General features: G+C 41.5%; 1 protein-coding gene across 4 annotated transcripts in view; it reads right to left on the minus strand.

The window, feature by feature from the left end:
- brd2b (bromodomain containing 2b) overlaps positions 1 to 27,040 on the minus strand; it is a 50,706-nt gene that overhangs the window by 6,273 nt on the left and 17,393 nt on the right. The window contains exons 5-10 of one of the 4 annotated variants that reach the window (XM_079838024.1): positions 22,018 to 22,190; positions 12,529 to 12,981; positions 7,577 to 7,705; positions 6,303 to 6,578; positions 5,985 to 6,217; positions 1,708 to 2,066 (exon numbers count right to left, since the gene is read on the minus strand). In XM_079838024.1, the coding sequence (XP_079694150.1) occupies positions 1,708 to 2,066; positions 5,985 to 6,217; positions 6,303 to 6,578; positions 7,577 to 7,705; positions 12,529 to 12,981; positions 22,018 to 22,190 (1,623 nt within the window). The remainder of the gene's footprint in view (positions 1 to 1,707; positions 2,067 to 5,984; positions 6,218 to 6,302; positions 6,579 to 7,576; positions 7,706 to 12,528; positions 12,982 to 22,017; positions 22,191 to 27,040) is intronic. The other 3 variants (XM_079838025.1, XM_079838027.1, XM_079838026.1) reach the window with 3 other exon arrangements.

Consider the following 27,040-nt stretch of genomic DNA (forward strand, 5'->3'; position numbering starts at 1 on the left):
ATGATTCAATGACTCACTCATTAAGACTTCACTTGCTTGATTACAGGATGAATCAGTGTTTTAGAACAAATCTCTTGAGTGAATGATTCAATGACTCACTCATTAAGACTTCACTTGTTTCATTACTGGATGAATCAGCGTTTTTGAACAAATCTCTTGAATGAATGATTCAATGACTCACTCATGACGACTTCACTTATTTGATTGCTGGATGAATCAGTGTTTTTGAATGAATCTTGAATGAATGATTCAATCACTCACTCATGACGACTTCATTTGTTTGATTACTGGATGAATCAGTGTTTTTGAATGAATCTCTTGAATGAATGATTCAATGACTCACTCATAAAGATTTCACTTGTTTCATTACTGGATGAATCAGCGTTTTTGAACAAATCTCTTGAATGAATGATTCAATGACTCACTCATTAAGACTTCACTTGTTTCATTACTGGATGAATCAGTGTTTTTGAACAAATCTCTTGAGTGAATGATTCAATGAATCCCTCAGAAAGACTTTACTTGTTTCATTACTGGATGAATCAGTGTTTTTGAATGAATCTCTTGAATGAATGATTCAATGACTCACTCAGAAAGACTTCACATGTTTCATTACAGGATGAATCAGCGTTTTTGAATGAATCTCTTGAATGAATGATTCAACGACTCACTCATAAAGACTTCACTTGTTTAATTACTGGATGAATCAGTGTTTTTGAATGAATCTCTTGAGTGAATGATTCAATGACTCACTCATAAAGATTTCACTTGTTTCATTACTGGATGAATCAGTGTTTTTGAACAAATCTCTTGAATGAATGATTCAATGACTCACTCAGAAAGACTTCACTTGTTTCATTACTGGATGAATCAGTGTTTTTGAATGAATCTCTTGAATGAATGATTAAACGACTCACTCAAAGACTTCACTTGTTTCATTACTGGATGAATCAGCATTTTTGAACGAATCTCTTGAATGAATTATTCAATGACTCACTCATGACGACTTCACTTGTTTGATTGCTGGATGAATCAGTGTTTTTGAATGAATCTTTTGAATGAATGATTCAATGACTCACTCATGACGACTTCACTTGTTTTTTTAATTACTGGATGAATCAGTGTTTTTGAACAAATCTCTTGAATGAATGATTCAATGACTCACTCATAAAGACTTCACTTGCTTGATTACAGGATGAATCCGTGTTTTAGAACAAATCTCTTGAGTGAATGATTCAATGACTCACTCATAAAGACTTCACTTGTTTCATTACTGGATGAATCAGTGTTTTAGAACAAATCTCTTGAGTGAATGATTCAATGACTCACTCATTAAGACTTCACTTGCTTGATTACAGGATGAATCAGTGTTTTAGAACAAATCTCTTGAGTGAATGATTCAATGACTCACTCATTAAGACTTCACTTGTTTCATTACTGGATGAATCAGCGTTTTTGAACAAATCTCTTGAATGAATGATTCAATTACTCACTCATTAAGACTTCACTTGTTTCATTACTGGATGAATCAGTGTTTTTGAACAAATCTCTTGAGTGAATGATTCAATGACTCACTCATTAAGACTTCACTTGCTTGATTACTGGATGAATCAGTATTTTTGAACGAATCTCGAGTGAATGTTTCAATGCAGCTCTATATTGAGTGAAAATTTACATTTTCTGGCGATATAATCCAGCTTTACTTACAGTCATCAAACCTCAGGTCACCATATGGTTTGCGGGGTTTCTTGCGCAGACAGGTCATGACGTAGCGCTCCAGCTCGCGTAGCGTGGACGGCTTCAGCGTTTCAAAATCGATTTCGATCTCCTCAGGGTTGGTGTCCCGCAGGGAGGGCTCCCGCGACTGGATGATGTGCACCACGCGCCCCAGTTTCTCCCCAGGCAGTTTGTTGATGTCCAGGCTGAGCTGGCGCTTGTCGTCGTAGCTCATGGGAAGACCGTCCTCTTCTTCCTCAGAGTCGTAGTGAGGCAAGGAGACGGCAGCAGCAGCAGCGGCAGCGGCCGCAGCAAAACGAGATGAGGAGGCGGATTTCTTTGTGTTCCTGCTGGAGCAAATAAAACAAAACAGACTGATAACACTGATCTGTGGGAGTCAAAGATTTGGGCTGATCACTGCACATGTTTAGCTCATCCACAGCCTGTCACATTTCCAATCTTAACCCTTAATCGTCCCTTGGGCTCCAGCTGACCCCACTGGACTTTTCCTCCATTTTTAAACAGTGTTCCCTTCATCTCAGGGCCACGAGACTCTGTGACTTTTCCTCAATAATCTATCTAAACATGCACAAAAAAATCTGGGCTTGGTTGTTCTAAAGGTGTGTACATTTTTTTTTACCGTTTAAGTCCCTCTGGGTCAGATTGACCCCACATTGAGAATGAATGGGAAAGTGTAAAAAATAAAAAAAATTCACTTTTTTTGTCAAAAAAAATTAACTAAATCCAGTATAAATCTAGAAAATTTCCAATTTTTTTTATATCAAGGTCTGGTCCTAGAGCATAAACACAAAGTAGAACGAACTTTCTATCTCATACACACACACAAACACACACACACACACACACACACGCACACGCACACGTGTGTGACTGCAACAGCGAGTATTTTTTATTGAAATTGGCAAATAAAATCAACAAAACTGGCATAAATCTGAAAAAATTCCATACATAAATGAAGGACAAATACAAGAGCACAAATGCAACATGGAACAATCATGAGAAAGAGAGAGAAAAGGGCAAATAAAAGAAAGATGAAAGGCAGCTTAACTTTTGCATAACTTCATATGGACCTCTAGTGGATAATGTGGTCATTGCACTCTCTTTCTCTTTAACTATAATTCCTAAAGTTTTTCCACAAACCTACAGATGGCGGTATTCTATCCCTAACACATAGAGCAATGTCCAAAAACTATTTATATTTATTTAAGATCATCATTCAAGTGATTTTTTCATAAAAAAATAATTTTTAATGAGCCAATTTATGACATAGTTAAGTATTTGTGCAGTAAATAGGTAAAAAAAACTACCAAATACCCACAAAAACACAGCATAAATGTATAGTTGAGAAGTAAATAAAAAAAATGATATATAGTTTTCCATGTAAAAAAATTATATTTCCTTATGCAATCGCTCTGTAAACGTTTGGGGTCTATCTGAGCCCAAGGGACTCAAACGTAAACCCTACTTGAGGGACGATTAAGGGTTAAATCAAAAATATGTGAACAAGATGCACGTTTTGGGCACTTATGATCCATATACAGCACCTGCTGCAGTATTTCAATCACTGAAAACAGCGGGACGTTTTTAAAACGTGAAAAACACTATAGGGTGAGCGGCACCAATAAGGATTAAATGAAGCAAAGTTTAAAGGATTTGTTGATATGGGTTTTATTTTAAATCGAGTCGTTGCATCACTTCATTTTAAACACAGATTAATTACGCAGTAAACCGTTATAGAGCTGATCAAGCAGCAGACGGAGGAGAACTGAAGAATCCTTAGTGAACTTAAAGTGCTGGAATGAACTAAAACAATGATATTAAAAGATCAAATTCAGTTTACACCTTTTTGATGATGCGTACTATATACAGGCGAGTAGATGAGGCAAGAAAATGAACACGTGTTTTCTTTATAATGGGTTTGGATGGGGAAACACCTCGTGTTGCACTGATATTCTGTGTTCGTCTGCTTTCCTGTACAAAGTATGCATCATCAATAAGGTGTATATTGAATATGGTATTTTAATATCACTGTCTTACCGCATTAATACTGACTACAAACCTGGTAAAAATGACTAGCGGGCAATGGAGAAGAGCCTTGTTTTGCCCTCCAGGTGGGCGTTCCAATAAGCGTGTGACGACATGGGAAAACTATGGATTGAGAGGTTTGAACATACAATATTTCAGTCACCAGTCCATTACAACTATTTTTACATAAATGGGCACTAAGTTATAACTTACGCACTACTACATTTATCCATTTGGCAGACGCTTTTATCCAAAGCGACATACATTGCTTTCAAGATACACATTCTTTTTTTTTCTTTTGTCAGTTCTTGCTTTCCCTGGGAATCGAACCCATGACCTTGGCGTTGCTAGCGCCATGCTCTACTGTTTGAGCTACAGGAAAATATGTATTTACTAAATATGTATTTATTTGATAGATGGAATATGTATTTACTAAATATGTATTTATTTGATAGATGGAATATGTATTTACTAAATATGTATTTATTTGTGTTATGCATGTCAAAAAAAATCAGCCATAATGTTATTTCTTATGTTTTTCTGTATCAGTATTTATTTAGTTTAGGTAACTACACTTTACTACTACTAGTTTAGGAACTTACAAATGGCTCGTGCAACACAACCTAGAACTTTAACTCTGATATGGTGTTTGGGGTCTATATGACACACACACACGCACAGAGGTGTGATTGCAACAGAGCATTTTTATAGAAATTGATATAATTAATCAATAATTCAATAATTATTAAAAAATCAATAATTCCAGCATAAATCTGAACATTTCCACACATCAATGAAGGCCTGGTACTAGAGCACAAAGGCAATGTGGAATGAACACACACACACACACACACAGATTCACTCTTCACTCATGTTCATATATCTGCTTATTGCATGATTTTGTTATATACTTTTTATTTTTTAAATTAATTTCTTATTCTAAAGTTAATTATTTTTATACATTTGGATTATAAATAATATGTGATTACAATCAAGTCTCGTCTTTTAGTGGCATTACAAAAACAAGACACGTCAAAAGAAAACATTCTAAACTTTGACAAAAATACTGATTTAATGTATTTTATAATGTTTATATTTAATATATATATATAATATATATAGATAGATAGATAGATAGATAGATGGATAGATAGATAGATGGACGGAAGGATTGATGGACGGAGGGATGGACAGATAGATGGATGGATGGAAGGATCGATGGACGGATGGATAAATAGATAGATAGATAGATAGATAGATAGATAGATAGATAGATAGATAGATAGATAGATAGATAGATAGATAGATAGATAGATAGATAGATAGATAGATAGATAGATAGATAGATAGATAGATAGATAGATAGACGGAAGGAAGGATCGATGGACGGATGGATGGATAGATAGATGGACGGAAGGAAGGATCGATGGACGGATGGATAGATAGATGGACGGAAGGAAGGATCGATGGACGGATGGATAGATAGATAGATGGACGGAAGGAAGGATCGATGGACGGATGGATAGATAGATGGACGGAAGGAAGGATCGATGGACGGATGGATAGATAGATGGACGGAAGGAAGGATCGATGGACGGATGGATAGATAGATAGATAGATGGACGGAAGGATCAATGGACGGATGGATAGATAGATAGATGGACGGAAGGAAGGATCGATGGACGGATGGATAGATAGATAGATAGATGGACAGAAGGATAGATGGACGGATGGATAGATAGATAGATAGATGGACGGAAGGATCAATGGACGGATGGATGGACAGATAGATAGATGGACAGAAGGATAGATGGACGGATGGATAGATAGATAGATAGATGGACGGAAGGATCAATGGACGGATGGATAGATAGATAGATAGATGGACAGAAGGATCGATGGACGGATGGATAGATAGATAGATAGATAGATAGATAGATAGATAGATAGATAGATAGATAGATAGATAGACAGACAGAAGGATCGATGGACGGATAGATAGATAGATGGATGGACAGATAGATGGATAGATAGATGGACAGACAGATGGACAGACAGATGGATGGATAGTTTAAAAATCCAGTTGAACGTATCAGATGTGGCAGATCCTCCTCAGAGGTCACTCAGGAGATGGACGGACAGATAGATGGATGGACAGATGGATGGACAGATAGATGATCAGATCCTCCTCAGAGGTCAGAGGTCAGGAGATGGACACTGACCTGCTCTTGCTGCTCTTCTTCGCCGGGCCTTTCTTGCTCTGAGTGGATGACAGTGAAGCTCGGCTCGATTTGCTCTTCGCCATTTTGTCCCGCTCATCACTCAGACCTCGACTTCCTCTGCGCTTCTCAGGCTTCTTTTTCTTCTTCTTGTCCTTCTTTTTCTCTCGTTTCCTTTTGGGTTTGACAATGGGGCCAGACGAGAGGGCGGCCAGCTGCTCGTGCACGGCTCGCAGCTGAAACACAAGAGCAGAGATGGGATGGCATGATGTGTGTGTGTGTGTGTGTGTGTGTGTGTGTGGAACAGGAGGGTCTGTGTACCTGAGTACACACCTGGTCCTGCAGCTGGGCCAGGCGTTGGGCGCGCTCCTCCTCGCTGTCCGAGCTCGGGCTGCTGTCGCTGCTCGGCTCACTGTCGCTGCTCGGCTCGCTCTCCGACGACGAGGAAGAGGAGGATGAAGAGGAGGAAGAGGAGGACGAGGAGGAGGAGTGGTGCATTCCCAGCATGCCCATGTTCCGCCCCAGTGGCATGGGAGACAATTCCTCTTCCTCCGAAACCTCGTCAGGCATTTTAGCGAAGCGAAACTCAAACACGTCCTGTGGAAAGACGGAGGGAAATCATATCAAAACATGAATTCATAAAAAAATAAAAATTATGTATAATAATTTAATAAAACAAAAGTTGACTGGCAATATGTCACTATGATAAAAGTCATGTTTATAAAAGTTATTCATGTATAATTTTTTACATATTGTTATTAAAAACAAAAATGTAAAAAAATGTAAAAAAAAAATTCTTTATTATATTTTAGACCTTTATTTAAAAAAATTAAATATTCGCTCACAGTTTGATAAATAATATTAGGTTTTATTTTCTCCAATAAAACAAATAAATATGAATATTTCAAAACATTAATAAAAAATAAAAATAAAAACAACCTTTAATAATAATATAAATGACTACAAATAGTAATTTGTAATTGTTTATTAATGAAAAAAATAATAAAAACAAAAAATATATTTGATTTAAATCACTCTTAGTTTGATACAGCTGATATTAAGCAAAATAATGCTCTCCAATAAAATATTTAAAAAATATTCAAATGAATAATGATAATAAAAACAACATCTAATAATTATAATAAAAATAAATACTACAAAATAATTATTTAAATTATAAACTTTTAAAAATTGCTCTTAGTTTGACCAGATGAATTAAATAAAGGCTTTATTTCCTCCAAATAAATAAATCATATTTAAAATACTACATGAGTAATAATAATAATTGTATTAAAAATAATTAAAAATATATAATTAATTAATAATAACAAAAATAAAATATAAAAAGTATTACACAATAAAACTTATACCGTATTAAGGTATAAACCATTTTAGTTAACAGCAATAACAATCATTTTAAAAACATCTAATAAAAACAACTAATATAACCAATAAAACTATATTAATATATAAATCAGTTATCAGCATAAACAAAACTGTCTCTAACATGTTCAGCTTAAAATCATTGACAGTTTGCACAAAAACAGCCGACTTTAGAATCATTAAGAAGCCGTGGAGTACACACACACACACACCTGCAGTTTGCGTGCCATGGACACCACATCATGATCTGGTGGGTTGTACTTGTAGCAGTTGGAGAACATGAGTCTGACATCAGCGCTGAACTGCTGGGCATCTCTGTACTCGCGCTCATCCATCTTCCTCTGAGGAACACACAACAGTTACATCACCTCAGTTTCATACAGCACACACACACACACACACACACACACACACACTATAATGACCACTAGGAGGTGTTCTATGCTCGTTTTGCGTGATTGGTTTTTCCTGAAGAGTTGAAAAAGTGCTGCACGTTTGTTGCATTTGACCATGAAATGTGAGTTGTGTCTATCAAACCAACACAATGATTTCTCTCTCATCCACCCACAATTCATTGGAATGTTATTTATTTTTTAGTACTTTTGGCCCACCTGATCAGTGGATATAGAAACACACTCACTCACTCACTCACTCACTCGCACACTCACTCGCACACACACACTCACTCACTCACTCGCACACACACACACTCACTCACTCGCACACACACTCACTCACTCACTCGCACACACACTCACTCACTCGCACACACACACACTCACTCACTCGCACACACACACACTCACTCACTCACTCGCACACACACTCACTCACTCACTCGCACACACACTCACTCACTCACTCGCACACACACTCACTCACTCGCACACACACACACTCACTCACTCGCACACTCACTCGCACGCACACTCACTCACTCACTCACTCACTCACTCACTCACTCACTCACTCACTCACTCACTCACTCACTCACTCACTCACTCGCACGCACGCACGCACACTCACTCGCACACACACTCACTCGCACACACACTCGCACGCACACTCACTCACTCGCACACTCACTCACTCGCACACTCACTCACTCGCACACTCACTCACTCGCACACACTCGCACGCGCACACACACACTCACATACTCACATACTCACACACACACACTCACTCACATACTCACTCGCACGCACACTCACTCGCACGCACGCACACACACTCACTCGCACGCACGCACGCACACTCACTCGCACGCACGCACACACACTCACTCACTCGCACGCACACTCACTCGCACGCACACTCGCTCGCACGCACGCGCACACACTCACTCGCACGCACGCACACTCACTCGCACGCACGCACACACACTCAGTCACTCGCACGCACACTCACTCACTTGCACGCACACTCACTCGCACGCACGCTCACTCGCACGCATGCTCACTCGCACGCACGCACACTCACTCGCACGCACGCACACTCACTCGCACACACGCACACACACTCACTCGCACGCACACTCACTCGCACGCACACTCACTCGCACGCACACTCACTCGCACGCACACTCACTCGCACGCACACTCACTCGCACGCACACTCACTCGCACGCACACTCACTCACTCGCACGCACACTCACTCGCACGCACGCACACTCACTCGCACGCACGCACACTCACTCGCACGCACACTCACTCGCACGCACACTCACTCGCACGCACACTCACTCGCACGCACACTCACTCGCACGCACACTCACTCGCACGCACGCACACTCACTCGCACGCACACTCACTCGCACGCACACTCACTCGCACGCACGCACACTCACTCGCACGCACACTCACTCGCACGCACACTCACTCGCACGCACACTCACTCACTCGCACGCACGCTCACTCGCACGCACGCTCACTCGCACGCACGCACGCACACTCACTCACTCGCACGCACGCACGCACACTCACTCGCACACTCACTTGCACGCACGCACACTCACTCACTCACTCGCACGCACTCACGCACGCACGCACACTCACTCGCACACTCACTCGCACGCACGCACACTCACTCGCACGCACGCACACTCGCACACACACTCACTCGCACGCACACTCACTCGCACGCACACTCACTCGCACGCACACTCACTCGCACGCACGCTCACTCGCACGCACGCTCACTCGCACGCACGCACACTCACTCGCACGCACGCACACTCACTCGCACGCACGCACGAACACTCACTCGCACGCACACTCACTCGCACGCACACTCACTCGCACGCACACTCACTCGCACGCACGCACACTCACTCGCACGCACACTCACTCACACACACACTCACTCGCACGCACACTCACTCGCACGCACACTCACTCGCACGCACACTCACTCGCACGCACACTCGCTCACACACTCACTCGCTCGCACACTCACTCGCACGCACACTCACTCGCACGCACACTCGCTCACACACTCACTCGCTCGCACACTCACTCGCTCGCACACTCACTCGCACGCACACTCACTCACTCGCACGCACACTCACTCACTCGCACGCACACTCACTCACTCGCACGCACACTCACTCACTCCCACGCACACTCACTCGCACGCACACTCACTCACTCGCACACACACTCGCTCACACACTCACTCGCTCGCACACTCACTCGCACGCACACTCACTCGCACGCACACTCGCTCACACACTCACTCGCTCGCACACTCACTCGCTCGCACACTCACTCGCACGCACACTCACTCACTCGCACGCACACTCACTCACTCGCACGCACACTCACTCCCACGCACACTCACTCACTCCCACGCACACTCACTCACTCCCACGCACACTCACTCGCACGCACACTCACTCACTCGCACACACACTCACTCACTCGCACGCACGCACACTCACTCACTCGCACGCACGCACACTCACTCACTCGCACGCACGCACACTCACTCACTCGCACGCACGCACACTCACTCACTCGCACGCACACTCACACTCACTCGCACACTCACTCGCACGCACACTCACTCACTCGCACGCACACTCACTCACTCGCACGCACACTCACTCACTCCCACGCACACTCACTCACTCCCACGCACACTCACTCGCACGCACACTCACTCACTCGCACACACACTCACTCACTCGCACGCACGCACACTCACTCACTCGCACGCACGCACACTCACTCACTCGCACGCACGCACACTCACTCACTCGCACGCACGCACACTCACTCACTCGCACGCACGCACACTCACTCACTCGCACGCACACTCACTCACTCGCACGCACACTCACACTCACTCGCACACACACTCACTCGCACACACACTCACTCGCACACACACTCACTCGCACACACACTCACTCGCACACACACTCACTCGCACACACACTCACTCGCACACACACTCACTCGCACACACACTCACTCGCACACACACTCACTCGCACACACACTCACTCGCACACACACTCACTCGCACACACACTCACTCGCACACACACTCACTCGCACACACACTCACTCGCACACACACTCACTCGCACACACACTCACTCGCACACACACTCACTCGCACACACACTCACTCGCACACACACTCACTCGCACACACACTCACTCGCACACACACTCACTCGCACACACACTCACTCGCACACACACTCACTCGCACACACACTCACTCGCACACACACTCACTCGCACACACACTCACTCGCACACACACTCACTCGCACACACACTCACTCGCACACACACTCACTCGCACACACACTCACTCGCACACACACTCACTCGCACACACACTCACTCGCACACACACTCACACGCACACACACTCACTCGCACACACACACACTCACTCGCACACACACACACTCACTCGCACACACACACACTCACTCGCACACACACACACTCACTCGCACACACACACACTCACTCGCACACACACACACTCACTCGCACACACACACACTCACTCGCACACACACTCACTCGCACACACACACACTCACTCGCACACACACTCACTCGCACACACACTCACTCGCACACACACTCACTCGCACACACACTCACTCGCACACACACTCACTCGCACACACACTCACTCGCACACACACTCACTCGCACACACACTCACTCGCACACACACTCACTCGCACACACACTCACTCGCACACACACTCACTCGCACACACACTCACTCGCACACACACTCACTCGCACACACACTCACTCGCACACACACTCACTCGCACACACACTCACTCGCACACACACTCACTCGCACACACACTCACTCGCACACACACTCACTCGCACACACACTCACTCGCTCACACACTCACTCGCACGCACACGCACTCACTCGCATGCACTCACTCACTCGCACGCACACTCACACTCACTCGCACTCACTCGCACACACACACACTCACTCGCACGCACACTCACTCACTCGCACGCACACTCACTCGCACGCACACTCACTCGCACGCACACTCACTCGCACACATACACTCGCACGCACGCACACACACACTAGCACACACGCTCGCACGCGCACGCACACACACACACTCACTCGCACGCACACACACACTCGCACACTCGCTTGCATGCACACACTCGCACACACACTCGCACACACACACACACGCACGCACACACACACACTCGCTCGCACACTCACTCGCTCACACACTCGCACACACACTCGCACACACACTGACTCGCACACATACACTCGCTCGCACTCTCGCACATTCGCTCACACGCACACACTCGCACACACACACACTGACTCACACACATACACTCGCTCGCACTCTCGCACATTCGCTCACACGCACACACTCGCACGCACGCACACACACTCACTCGCACACACTCGCTCGCACGCACACACGCACGCACTCGCACACACACACACACACACACTCGCTCGCACGCACACACTCTCACACACACAATAAGTCAAATAAATGTGGCAAACAATAGAACAAATAAATACAATGTGCACTACATTCATCCAGACGGCACAAAGTGGGTCCAGTTCTGTGTGTGTGTGTGTGTGTGAGAGGGCAGTGTGGTTCACGCATGTCACCTTGATGGTGCTGAGGTCCATGGGGTGTTTGATGATGTCGTGGTAGTCGTGCAGGCCCAGTGTTGATGCGTCCACAGGGCTGTAGAAGGGCCAGGCGTACGCCGCGTGCTTTTTGCACAGCAGCTCCTTCAGGACGCCGCTGCAGTAGCGGAGCTGCTTGCTGAGCTTGCCCCGCCGCGAGGGCTGATGGGGCCGCACTGACTCCGGCAGGTCCTTGCGTGGAGGTTTGATTGGCCGGCGAGACAGCGGCCGTCCCAGAGCGGGCTGGAGGTGGGCGGGGTCATTCACGCCCATACTGGGAGAACAGTCGACAGGCATGGAGGACAGGGAGTGGGGCATCTCTCCGGCCGATCCGTGACCTTTTCCCATTCCTCCCATACGAGCGGCCGCGGTCACGGGGAAGCTGAGCGTAGTGGGAGTGGTGGTGTCGGCTTTACGCTTCACGCCCTTCTTCTGCAGACACAACAGACACACACACACCTCGCTTTAAGCCTTAACTCAACCTCTACTCTTAGTAAATGTGCTATTGTTCTTCTATAGTGACAGACAGCTTCAGTGATTATAAAGGAGAGCTCACAATTCGAAGAGAAGTTTTAGTTTTTCATGAGACTTTGTGACTTCCTACTAGGGATGGGCGATATGGCCTAAAATCCATATTGCGATATACATTGCAGCCTCTTGCGATAACGATATATATTGCGATATATAAATTATAATAGAACCAATTAAGAACAGGTTACATAGACCCTAAGGAAAGCCAAACTGCTAAATGTATCTTTGTTTAAAGAAGGAAACGTATAATTACAGTTTTGCTCAATAAATGTTCTCAAAACTACATACAACATAATGTTGCAGATAAGTACAATTCAAGTACACTAGCTAACGTTTTAAAAACGTCCTGTACGCGCTTATCCATATAATGGCAGTGAATAGCGACCAGGCTAAAACTTTACAAAAGTTTCTTACCTGCAGTCTAATGTAACGCATTTGGTTTTAAACATTTTGTTCTCTTAATAAAATGAAAATAAAGGAATGGATACTGTGAATTAGGGAATAGGGATGTTATGTCACCATACGACAATTACAGTAGTCGGTACCAATACTATAAACATTTTACAGTACTCTGTACCACAAAAAAATGTATTTGATTAAAAAAAAAACTATTACATTTTTTTTTTAATACAATTCAATAAGTTTATTATTTATGATGATAATCATAAATAATACATAAACATTTAAAGGCTATATGCTGTTTAAAAGTAAACAGTTTATAAAAAAAGATCAAGTGAAAAATAAGCAACCATCTAGGCATAATTATTACTATTATTAGTAGTAGAGACAAATTATTACATAGAGACGAAGTTAAATCTACTGTAGGCTACAACAGGAGCCTAATATATTCTGAAAAATGTCTCACGTGTCAACAAAACTATTATTGATGAATAGAATGTCTTGATTATTAAGAACAGGTACTTTTTGTACCCATTTTTGCCAACAGGATGGTAAATAATAAAAAAATGTGTTTAAAAACATATATTGTATATGCTTTTAATGATCCTCACCTCCCAAAATGAAACATAAGTATGCAAAACATTTAACGTTGCGGTCAAATTATTATTTAAAAATGACTCGCCTAACAGGGTGGAAGACCATTACAGTGGAGGAGTTTTCCCTCATTGTCCTGCATGATTTGCCATCAGTAATGTGTGGCACTGCACCTATATAACATGGTTTTATATATAATATTTATATATGCATATATGTGTTTATAGAATTTGCAATATACACAAAATACGATTTATTCTATTAGAATTTCTACCCTGTTAGGTTTATAGATCTAACAGGGCGGAATCAACAGGGTGGAAAATTTTAAGATAAGTTAGCCGTAGCTCTTTGAGGGATCAACGTTTAGCTAACTAACCTTTTACAGATAAACAGAACTTTTATAACGATGTCAGATATGTTTTAACATTTTTTTGACCGGACAAACATTCTTCATAACAGAGCCTAACAGGGTGGAACTTTTAGAGTGGGACAAGCAGGATAACATTTCAAAAGCTAAAAAAAAAGGTAGAGGTGAGTTGAAGCTTACTTAATTTTGTACGGTTGAATTCCAGCAGGAAAAACTAATTATGTAATTTCCTTAAAATTGTCTCAATGAAATTGTGGTATTTTTTGGAAGTCGAGAAATACATACTAACAGGGTGGAAGATGACTTCAGGCACACAGTAAATGAAGACAATTGTAAAAAAAAAAAATTAACTATAGTTTCACATGATTTATATGTATAACTAGAGGTCGTTTAGCCTATTCTATAACATAATCTAAAAATATTTTGAGATTTTCATCATTTCATGGTTTATAGTTCTTGTGGAAGTTGATTACTTTGCACTGAGGACATGATAAAATTGAATGCATATATCAATAAAAAGGTGTGCAAAATACAAAATAGTATTTTAATACCTATTATATCTGTTTAAGTGATAAAGAAGACCTACATTTATAATTTAAGCCATTTCTTATGTGACTCATTTTATAGAAAATATGAGTAAGTAAATCATAAAGACAGAAAAGTCACTGTATAACAGGAACGACCCAGCTACAACATGCGGCTGTTGTCATCGGTAGAAGTGGAGAACTCTCGTCCTCGTCCGCGGCACAAGTGCTTTGCATTTTAACCATAGATTTTAAACGAGCAGCTATGGTTGCGCGTTTCCAACCCAGTCTCACGTGGCGTTTCACACACCCTCTCCGGACCACTTTGAGTTGTTGACACTGAAAGCGGCAAAAGCGACGCATTCGCTTTTCACTTGTAAAACTCAAGGGTGTATGGGTAACGTAGTCTCTGCTCGCAAATGAGCGTACCGGTACGCTAAAAGCACGTTCTGGGCGCGCGGAGAGGTGGCGGTACGCTCAAGAGCTATATTTGGAAGTGGCGGTACTGAGTACCGGCGCGTACCGGCCCACTTAAAGCACTGGTTCCATAGATTAGGAAAGGGAAGTGGAAATTGCTAATAAGTCAATAAGGGCTAGTAGCGCGGTTCTGTTCTAGTTTCGTTTGCTGTTTCTCATGTGTAACAGAAATGGCAGCTCTTATCAGATGGGCTCATCAATTTAGTCACACCAGCAGGAAAAAAGGTCCAAAATGCCAGCATTTGGTCTCAGTCTGGAGCCCTCCTGTATAGGGATGGGTATCGTGAACCGGTTCCAAATTGCGCAGAACCGGTGATTCGATAAGAAACACGCGTTTAGACTCCGCTTATCGGTTACTGTGTGAGTTTTTTGCACAGCACGCAGATGGACAAATACACACAAAAATATCAAAATACTCTCGTAAACACAGTCGTTATGCCATTGACGGCAGATTTTCTTGATGCATTTCTATGATAACGTTAATCAAACAACAAAAGACGAGAAAAGTCACTTGCTGTTCTAGACAGAATAACTTAACTATATTTGTAATGTATAGCCTATATTAGAGGTCGACCGATTCATCGGTTTTGCCGATTAAGCGGCACGATAGCTGATTGGTGGAACAATTGGTTATTGGCAAAAATTCACACCGATAGTTTTCCCGTGATGCGTCCGTTGCTGGAGCGGCTGAGACGGTGCGCTGCCATTACACAGTACAAGAGCTCTGAGAAGGGTCTGCTGGCATTATATAGCACGAGAGCGGCCTCTAGAGGCCAAATAACAACCATCACTGACGCCTTGTGTTTACATTCACACGTGAGGCTTTACGGAGAGTGCTGACACATCAGATGCGCGTTTAAAACACGACAGCGAAACGGTATGAACACAGAACACTACAGTACTTGTTGCCAAATCATTATAAAGTAATTAATTTCTTGACTAGATTCTGCATTAATAGGTAAAGAACAGCAGTGTGTGTGTTTGTCACCGAGGCTGAGAGGAAGCTAGAATTAGCAGTACCTCAAGCAGTTAAATCAATGTGATAACGCGCAAGTCCGACCCAAATGTTGCATATATAAAATTAGTGATGTGAGAAAACAAAACTGTATCATCATGCTGCCGACAGAAATATAAACAAAGCAGAAGCGCATTCGTTTTTTATTAAATAATCTCCTTCTAAAAAAGCAGGCCGTTTAGATTTGTATGAAATGGTAACACTGCCATAAGATTCCATTTGTAACATTGACTAAGGTTAATAAATGCTGAGGAAGTATTGTTCATTGTTAGTATGTTCCTTTTAACATTAAATTGAGTTTGAATTTTATCGGTTAACCTTGGTTAATGCACTATGATCTAACATGAATGATCAAGGTACAATTGTATTGCTCATATTAATACATGCTGTAAAAATGTATGCTTAATGCATATAGTTAATGTAAGCTAATACATCCTTGTTGCATAGGGACTTGCATAGTGTTACCTATGATATGTACATGCATGTTTCTAGGTTATAGGTAAAGAAATAAATTTGACCTGTAATATTTTAATGTTAAAAAAAAATTCTGAAGAATTTGTTCTGTCAGAACTTCTCATTTTCATATTCATATTTATACGTTTTTAATTTAGCACACTTTCATGGATGAGTACTGTTTTTTTATTTTTTTGTTATTAGGTCCAGCACTGGTTTACTTATGTTTTTTTAATCCAGTATCCATTTAAAAAAAAAAAAAAACTATTTGGTCATTAATCGGTTATCGGCAAGTGCAGTCAAACCTAGTTATCGGTATCGGTAAAATCCAGTATCGGTCGACCTCTAGCCTATATTTGATCAATAAAGTGCAGTTATTTTACATTTGATTAGTTTACAGTGGGGATCGAAAGTTTTCGCACCCCAGGTAAAAAATGTTATTAATGTGCATAAAGAAGCCAAGAAAAGATGGAAAAATCTCCAAAAAGGCATCAAACTACAGATTAGACATTCTTATAATATGTCCAAAAACTTTATTTCCATAATTTACACTTTCAAAATAACAGAAAACAAAAAAATGGCGTCTGCAAAAGTTTGGGCACCCTGCAGAGTTAATACCTTGTACTGCCCCCTTTGGAAAGTATCTTCGCCCATTCTTCCTTACAAAAGTCTTCCAGTTCTTTGAGATTTCTGGGCTGTCTGTCACACACTGCTCTTTTAAGGTCTATCCATAGATTTTCAATTATGTTGAGGTCAGGAGATTGTGAAGGCCATGGCAAAACCTTCAGTTTACACCTCTTGATGTAATCCACCGTGGATTTTGAGGTGTGTTTAGGATCATTATCCATTGTAGAAGCCATCCTCTCTTTAACTTCTGCTTTTTCACAGATGGCATCAAGTTAGCGTACAAAATTTGCAGAAATTTTATTGAATCCATTTTTCCTTCTACAACCCCAAATCAGAAAAAGTTGGGACAGTATGGAAAACGCAAAAAAAAAAAAAAGAAGTGATTTCTAAATTTACTTTGACTTGTATTTCATTGCAGACAATATGAACACAAAATATTTCATGTTTTGTCTGGTCAACTTCATGTCATTTGTAAATATGCATCCTTTCCTGTCATTCAGACCGGCAACACATTTAAAAAAAAAGTTGGGACAGTAAAGCATTTACCACTTTGTAATGTTGCCATCCTTTTCACAACACTTAAAAGACGTTAAGGGACTGAAGACACCAAGTGATGAAGTGTTTCAGGTGTAATTTTGTCCCATTCTTCCTGCAAACAAGTCTTAAGGTGGGCAACAGTACGGGGTCTTCCACACATTCTCTATTGGAGACAGGTCGGGACTGAGGCAGGCCAGTCAAGTACCCGAACCCTCTTCCTCCGCAGCCAGGACTGCAGAATGTGTGCAGAATGTGGTTTTGCATTGTCTTGTTGAAATATGCATGGACGTCCCTGGAAAAGATGTCTTCTTGAAGGCAGCATATTATGCTCCAAAATCTCTATGTACTTTGCAGCATTAATGGAGCCTTCACAGAAGTACAAGTTACCTTTGCCAAGGGCACTGACACAACCCCATACAATGACAGACCCTGGCTTTTGGACTTGTTGCTGGTAACAGTCTGGATGATCCTTTTCTTCTTTGGTCCGGAGCACACGGCGTCCATTCCTCCCAAAAAATACCTGAAATACTGATTCATCTGACCACAGTACACGTTTCCCCTGTGTGATGGTCCATCCCAGACGCCTCCGAGCCCAGAGAAGTCGACGGCGCTTCTGGACACTGTTAACATAGGGCTTCCTTTTGGCACAGTACAGTTTTAACTGGCATTTATGGATGTAACCACGTATTGTGGTACTTGACAAAGGTTTGCCAAAGTAGTCCTGAGCCCATGTGGTGATATGGCTTCTAGATGAATGACGATTCTTGATGCAGTGCCGCCTGAGGGATCGGAGATCACGGTTGTTCAGCTTAGGCTTGCGCCCTTGTCCTTTACGCACTGAAATTCCTCCAGATTCCTTGAATCTTTTAATTATGTCATGCACTGTTAAATGTGAAATATCCAAATCTCTTCCTATCTTTCTTTGAGGAACATTGTTTTTAAACATTTCAATAATTTTCTCACGTATTTGTTGGCAAACTGGCGATCCTCGGCCCATCTTTGCTCCTAAAGGATTAGACCTTTCTTGGATGCTGCTTTTGTACCAAATCATAATTACAATCACCTGTTTCAAATCACATTATTATTTAACCATTTTACCTCATTACTAGCCCTAAATTGCTCCTGTCCCAACTTTTTTTGAAATGTGTTGCAGGTCTGAATGACAGGAAAGGATGCATATTTACAAAATGACGTGAAGTTGACCAGACAAAACATGAAATATTTAGTGTTCATATTGTCTGCAATGAAATACAAGTCAAAGTAAATTTAGAAATCACCTCTTTTTTTTTTTTTTTGGCGTTTTCCATACTGTCCCAACTTTTTCTGATTTGGGGTTGTACTTGTGAAATGTTCCCTGTGCCACTGGCTGCAATACAACCCCAAAGCATGATTGATCCACCTCCATGCTTAACAGTTGGACAGAGGTTCTGTGCCCTTTCTTCTCCAAACGTACCTTTGATCATTCCGGCCAAAAAGTTCTATTTCAACCTCATCGGTCCACAGAACTTGTTTCCAAAATGCATCGGGCTTGTCTATATGTTCATTTGCAAACTTCAAACGCTGATTTTTGTGGTGAGGACGTAGAAGAGGTTTTCTTCTGATGACTCTTCCATGAAGACCATATTTGTATCTCAAGACAAGTATCTCTTTATAGTGGAATAGTGTACCACACCTCTGCCAGATCTTTCTGGAGGGAAACTTGGGTTTTGACTTGCTTTTCTCACAATCCTGCGAGCTGTTCTGTCTGATATTTTTCTTGGTCTTCCAGATCTTGCTTTAACTTCCACTGTTCCTGTTGACTGCCATTTCTTAATTACATTCCGAACAGAGGATATTGGCATCTGAAAACGCTTTGCTATCTTCTTATAGCCTTCTCCTGCTTTGTGAGCGTCAACTATTTAGTTTCAGTTTTCTACACAACTGCTTAGAAGAACCCATGGTGCTGATTGTTGGGGCAAGGTCAGATGAGTCTGGGCATTTAAAACCTTTGAGATTGACATCACCTGGTCTTTCCAGACGATGATTGAGAACAAGAATGTCTAATGTCTAATCTGTAATTTGATGCCTTTTGGAGATTTTTCCATCTTTTCTTGGCGTCTTTATGCACATTAATACAAATTTGTACCTGGGGTGCCCAAACTTTCGATCCCCACTGTATGTACCTACTAGGGATGGGCATTTTTGTCAATTTCTCATTTCGATCATCGATAGGTCTCAAAAACGAGTACTCAAGTACTCGGGGGCGGGGCATGTGCAGGGGGCGGGGCATGTCCATCATTGAGATAATGAAAACTGTTATGAAAATGGTTGTTGACAAATACAAACGTGACATGAAAACAGGTATATGAAAACATGAACATATAAAACAAAAAAATAACTGCTAGATTATGATGCATAAATGTCTTTGAAAAAGAAACATCTTTATAAAATGACCGTCTCAAATAACCAAGTCAGTAATATCGAGCATTGCCTTTGAGCTGAAACTGTGAAATAACACCACCCTGCAGAGCTTTCTAGCTGGTTAATAAACTCAACCAAACGCACCCTATATCAATATTAATATGAAGATTATTATGAACCTATTACGACATAAATCAACACAAACTGATGTGAATGCGCACGTGAACTTCAGCGTGCTAGATTTTACAGGCGAAGGGTTTGAAACGGAACATTTTGAATGCGCTCTTCCCTTAACAACGCTGATACACGGACAACGAAAGCACACAGAAACATTTTATTAAAATCCTGTTCTCATTATAATGCTATGACAGATTGACTCTGCACAAAATGCACTTAATTTTATTATTCATGATCGAAGCGTTTACAGACATCACTGCGCGTTTTCGAACTCATAACGAAAAACAACTTTAAATAAACTAGGTCTACTGTTAAAAAAATATGATAACAGTATAGCACTGCTGCATTACTAATATCAATGATTCTGAGAAAGAAATAGCCTATCTGAAAAGAATTTGACTGTCTCTAAACCATAATGTCGAGCATGAAATATGCGTTTGAGCTGAAACTGAAGAGAATGAACAACAGCCGGTATAACGGCAGCGCTTTGCTAGCTTATTAAGCTCAACCAAACGCTTCTTATATTAGATTAACCAGATAGACAACATAAAAGTAATCTTACAACGTGATCTGCAGAAAAGGACGCGAATGCGCACATGAACTTCACGCGCTAGTCTGAGTCTTCTCGCTAGTTTCTCTGTGGATCAGCTGATACATAGATCATTTACAGCATTCTAATTTCCATCGTGTTCTCATTATAATGCTATAGGCTATGACAGATTGGCGCTGCACATCTTGCACTGACCATTCAATGATCAGTGATTCCAGACATCACTGCAGTGCACGCCTCAGTTTCACTTCATTTCGCCGCGGTCTGGAGGCTGTATAACGCTAACCAATCAGACCTCCGGTACCGCGCAAAACGACGCAATAACCAATAAAAAAGAGGCACTTTTTTTTTTTCAGGGCGATCATCGTTCTCATGACCGATGATCGCTGTCACGTTCGAGTACTCGATTACTCGACCACTGTTGCCCATCCCTAGTACCTACCTGAAAGTGTTCATTTCAAACATCTTTGTTCAATTGTATTTATTTGTGCAATTGCTCATTTGTTTATTTGATCTTTTTTAATTACTGAGTGTTTACTTGTCTTTAATAATGCTTGGAATTTATATTAGACTTTTATTTTTGCTGTGGTATTTTTAAACCAAAGGCAAAAGTTGCTAACCTGTTGACTTCTGTTCATGGTATTCAGCTACAATGAAATGTTTTGCAATAATAGCCTAACAATAAATGTGTTAGGAATCGATAAGAATCAGAATCTATAAAATTCAAACGATACCCAACCCTACTCCTGTAAGGCGCGCGCGTGCGCGTGTTCGCGCGCGCGTGCGCGTGTGTGTGTGTATGTGTGTGAGTATGTACCTTTGCAGTGGGTTGAGTGGGCGGAGGGGTCATCAGTGGCGGAGGAGGGCCGGTGTTGCTCAGCAGGGTCTGTGGAGGAGTGGAGAACCGTGAGTCTGGCGTCTCAGGTGAGGAAGGAGAGTACGCCGACTGAGACACAGCAGGCACCTGGTGCGCCGACATAACACTTCCTCCTGAAATAAAGCATTAGATGTAATGATTCAAAAGTTTCACCAAAGGGACAGAATGACTGATTAATTGCCTAAAGGGTTAGTACACCCAAAAATGAAAATTCAGTCATTAATGACTTCCCCTCATGTCGTTCGACACCCGTCAGACCTCCGTTCATCTTCAGAACAGAAATTAAGATATTTTAGTTGAAATCTGATGGATCAGAAAGGCCTCCATTGGCACGGTTCACTCTCAAGACCCTTAAAAGGCACTAAAGTACTAAACTTACAAAGTGATGACGGTTTCAAAACAAGGCATCATGAAGCTTCGAAGCGTTATGAATAAGTGAGTCGAATGATGATTCGGATCGCGTGTCAAACTGCTGAAATTTGGCGATTCAAACTGCTGAATCGAGTCACTGATTCATAACGCTTCGAAGCTTCATGAGGCCATGTTTTGAAATCGTCATCACTATATAAGTCTATTTTTAAGTTTTTTTGCGCACAAAAACTATTCTCGCCGATTCATAAAGTTATTGTAGAGCCGCTGTAGTGAGATGGACTTTGTAACGACGTCTTTAGTGCCTTTTAAGGGTCTTGAGAGTGTAAAGTTGAGCCAATGGAGGCCTTTCTGATCCATCAGATTTACACTAAAATATCTTCATTTGTGTCTGAAGATGAACGAAGGTCTGACGGGTGTCCAACGACATGAGGGTAAGTCTTTAAAGGGTTCGTTCACCCAAAAATGTAAATTCTGTCATTAATTCCTCTCCCTAATCTCCAAACCCGTCAGACCTTCGTTCATCTTCAGACACAAATTAAGATATTTCTGATGAAATCCGAGAGCTCTGACTTTCAAGGTCCAGATAGGTAGGAAAAACATTGTTAAAGGGATAGTTCACCCAAAAATGAAGATTAGCCCATGATTTACTCACCCTCAAGTCATCCGAGGTGTGTATGACATTCTTCTTTCAGACGAATACAATCAGAGTTATTAAAAATGTTCTGGGTAATCCAAGCTTTATAATGGCAGTAATAGTTGCTCTGTTTTTGAAGTCCATAAAAAATGCATCTATCCGTCATATAACTGCTCCACGCGGCTCTGGGGTGTTAATTAAGGCCTTCTGAAGCGAATCGACGCGCTTGTGTAAGAAAAATATCCATATTTAAAACTTTATAAAGTAGAGTTCCAGCTGATCGCCTTCCGTGGAAAAGTGTTGAAATTTCCTTCTCACAATTCAAGATGCGTTCGTGACGTCATGACAAACGGACCTGGTCGTGTTAGTCTTTCGATCGGCAGAGGCACTTTCAACACTTTTTTCATAAATTGAACACGGAAGGCGGTCAGCCGAAAGTTTACTTTTTAAGTTTTAAATATGGATATTTTTCTTACACAAACGCATCGATTCGCTTCAGAAGGCCTTTATTAAAGGACAAATCATTAAAATCGTCCATGTGACTCCAGTGGTTCAGCCTTAAAGGACAACTCTGGTGAAAAATGAAGCTAGGGGTGATTAACACATGGTTACAGAGTAGATCGTTCTCTGGGATGCGCTTTCATGAAAATCGAATGTAAAGAGTTTTATCTCTAAAAACAGATTAGCTTATAACGCTAGTCTATGGGCCATAGAATAAGTCAAATTAAATCGCTAGTTAATACCACTAACAAGGCTCAAAATAGCCTCAACTAACACGGCAGCATAATGAGGGTCCCTACATGCAAACCACAGCATTGAGAACTGTGTAAGTGTTCAAACAGTTTAATAAGAAGATGCTTTATAAAGACAGAACATTACGCGCATACAGACAGGAGCCATCTTGGAATCTCATATGGTCCGTTGTTTCCGGAAGAAAGCACTGAACGCAACAGAGAAAATAAATAAAAATAATAATAAAAAAAACTGAACGCAACAGAGACTAGAGCTTCCACAGGACACACACTAAAGAGATGGCGGATTATTCAACCGTGGCTCGACTTGTCCAGACTGTTTTCCAAGATGGCTCCTGTCTGTATGCGCGTAATGTTCTGTCTTTATAAAGCATCTTCTTATTAAACTGTTTGAACACTTACACAGTTCTCAATGCTGCGGTTTGCATGTAGGGACCCTCATTATGCTCCAGTGTTAGTATGAGGCTATTTTGAGCCTCGTTAGTGGTATTAACTAGCGATTTAATTTGACTTATTCTATGGCCCATAGACTAGCGTTATAAGCTAATCTGTTTTTAGAGATAAAACTCTTTACGTTTGATTTTCATGAAAGCGCATCCCAGAGAACGATCTACTCTGTAACCATGTGTTAATCACCCCTAGCTTCATTTTTCACCAGAGTTGTCCTTTAAGGCTGAACCACTGGACAGGGTTCCCACTCTTTTTCAGCAACCATTTTCCAGCACTTTTCCAGGACATTTTCAATTTTACTACGGCGGGAATAAAAGACAAGGATCATGCCAAATATTGCTTTCTAAGTCTTTAAAAGCCGTTCAGTTTATTGCCATTACTTAATCCAGCATTTCTCAATATGAGCTCTTAATCATACATTATGACTATGAAAGCTTGTTTACACCACAGAATAGAAAGAAAGGGTAATTGTGACTTATCACAATTGCGAGTTTACATATTTGTGATATAAACGCGATATACGTGATCTATTTTTCCTCAGAATTGGACTTTATAACTTGCAATTGCAGTTTAGATCTCACAATTCTGAGAAAAGAAGTCAGAATTGCAAGATATAAACTCGCAACTGCGCAAAAAAGTCAATTGTGAAGAAAAGGTCAGAATTGCGAGTTTATATCACTCAATTCTGACTATATCTTGCAATTCTGACTTTATAACACACAAATGTGACTTTTTATCAGAATGATGTGATTAGGTAGCAGCTTACGAGTTAACATTCACTGCATACATTTGAGCAGTTATAGCATTAGCTAACGGCTGCAAGTGGCAACACAATGTTGTTTTTGGGGGCCTGTTTTAATTTGAGTTTTAGTCTAGTCTTTTTTCTAGTCTTAGTTTCTAATAAATAAAAACATTGAGATGTCTCTTAAGGTTCGTGGTGTTTTTTCCTGTGATTTTTGTGGCCACATTTCTCCCCATCCCTTTCCACAACACCCGTTTTATTTTCCACTTCAATGTAATAAAAGTTTTTCCAAATGTCTTAATAAGAATAAATGCATATTTAATTTAATTTAATAATAGGAAAATAATATCCAAATTATTATTTAATTCTTTAAATCTGTTTAAAATTAGACCCACATTATAGTTAAATGTTTTTCCGTCTTGTATTTTATCTCAAAATAAAGGATGTAATTTTATTCCACCTGGAAATGTGCGGAAATAAGTGAATACAGCCTCTTATTCGCTTATGAGGTAAACCTAATGCTGCGGTTATTTTAACATTTATAATTGCTGCCGTTATAACGGCACATTTCAAATGTTTACGTGCTTTTCTTTCTTTTTTTAAACGGTGATGAAATATCTTGCTCTTGTTAATACTTGCCAGCATTTCGCCCTGATGCAGCCCCTGAATGAGACGCACAGAAATACTGCAAAATAATGATAAAAATGCGACTTTTCGTCTCGTCTCATTTTCGTCAACGAAAATGAAGAGACATTTTAGCATAGTTTTTATTTCGTGAACCACATTTAGTCTCGTTTTTATTCGTCATCGTCACATGACCAGCATTTACGTTGCGTCTCGTCTCGTTTTCGTCACGTTATAAAGGTTCGTTGACGACGAAATTTAGTCATACTTTTCGTTGACGAAAACAACACCACAAGACAAGACTAAACATCATTATTCAAAATACTACTCATACACATCAAACTCAGCATTCCTGAACATGTGCTTTCTGCAACTAGCGCTAATTGTTCGTGCCAGCGATAAACTCTTTATACTCGGCTAAAGAAATAACTTTTTTTTTTAAGAATTTCCCCAGACAACAACAAGATTTTCCAGGACATTTTACATTTTCTCAAATTTTCCATGTGTTTTCCAGGACTGGACAATTTGTCATCAATTTTCCAGTTTTTCAAGGTTTTCCAGGACGAGTGGGAACCCTGCTGGAGTCACATGGACGATTTTAATGATGTCTTTACTGCCTTTCTGGACCTTGAAAGCGGTCGTGTTGCCGTCCATGGAGGGGTCAGAAAGCTCTTGGATCTCATCAGAAATATCTTCATTTGTGTTCTGAAGATGAACGAAAGTCTCACGGGTTTGGACATTAGGGTGAGGAATTAATGACAGAATTTACATGTGTGTACATCGCTTTAACATAGCAAGCAGGCACGTGCAGAGGGGGGGGGGGGGCTTTGGGTGCTCGAGCCCCTGCCCTTTTTCAAAATGAATCAAAAGTGCCCCTCTCAGACAAATATCAATGATAATATCGTGGTCTCGTGAGAGTGTGTGGCCTCACGGGAAAAAAGTAAACCAATATTTTTTTTTCATCCATAATCAGAGCTAATGTGTTGATTTAATTGCAAAGCTATATATTAGCTATATATTTTAAAGTATTACAGTCCCTCCAGAAAAACGCGATTATGCGATCGCGTGATTTAACGCATAATCAGCCAAAGTCCGCATATTCATGCGGGGGCCGCATTTTTTCAAATACGCCGCATTTTCGGCGCATAAATTGCCTATTTCCGCGTGCAAAATATGCGGGGCTATCATGATTTCATAATCCCCGCATTTTCGTTGCAAAAAAAGTCATATATATTAGCAGAAAGTTGAAAAATTTTCATTTACTCCACACAAGAGCCGCCATTTCCGCCTATTGCCATGGGAACGTTTTGAAGTGACGTGATTACCCGACGCGAACGTCATCGAAAAGCTTCAAACCCCGTGGAGAAACCATAGATACCGGTGAAACCA

The sequence above is a fragment of the Gobio gobio genome, assembly GCF_949357685.1.
Source record: "Gobio gobio genome assembly, chromosome: 15".
In the NCBI taxonomy this organism is placed as follows: domain Eukaryota; kingdom Metazoa; phylum Chordata; class Actinopteri; order Cypriniformes; family Gobionidae; genus Gobio; species Gobio gobio.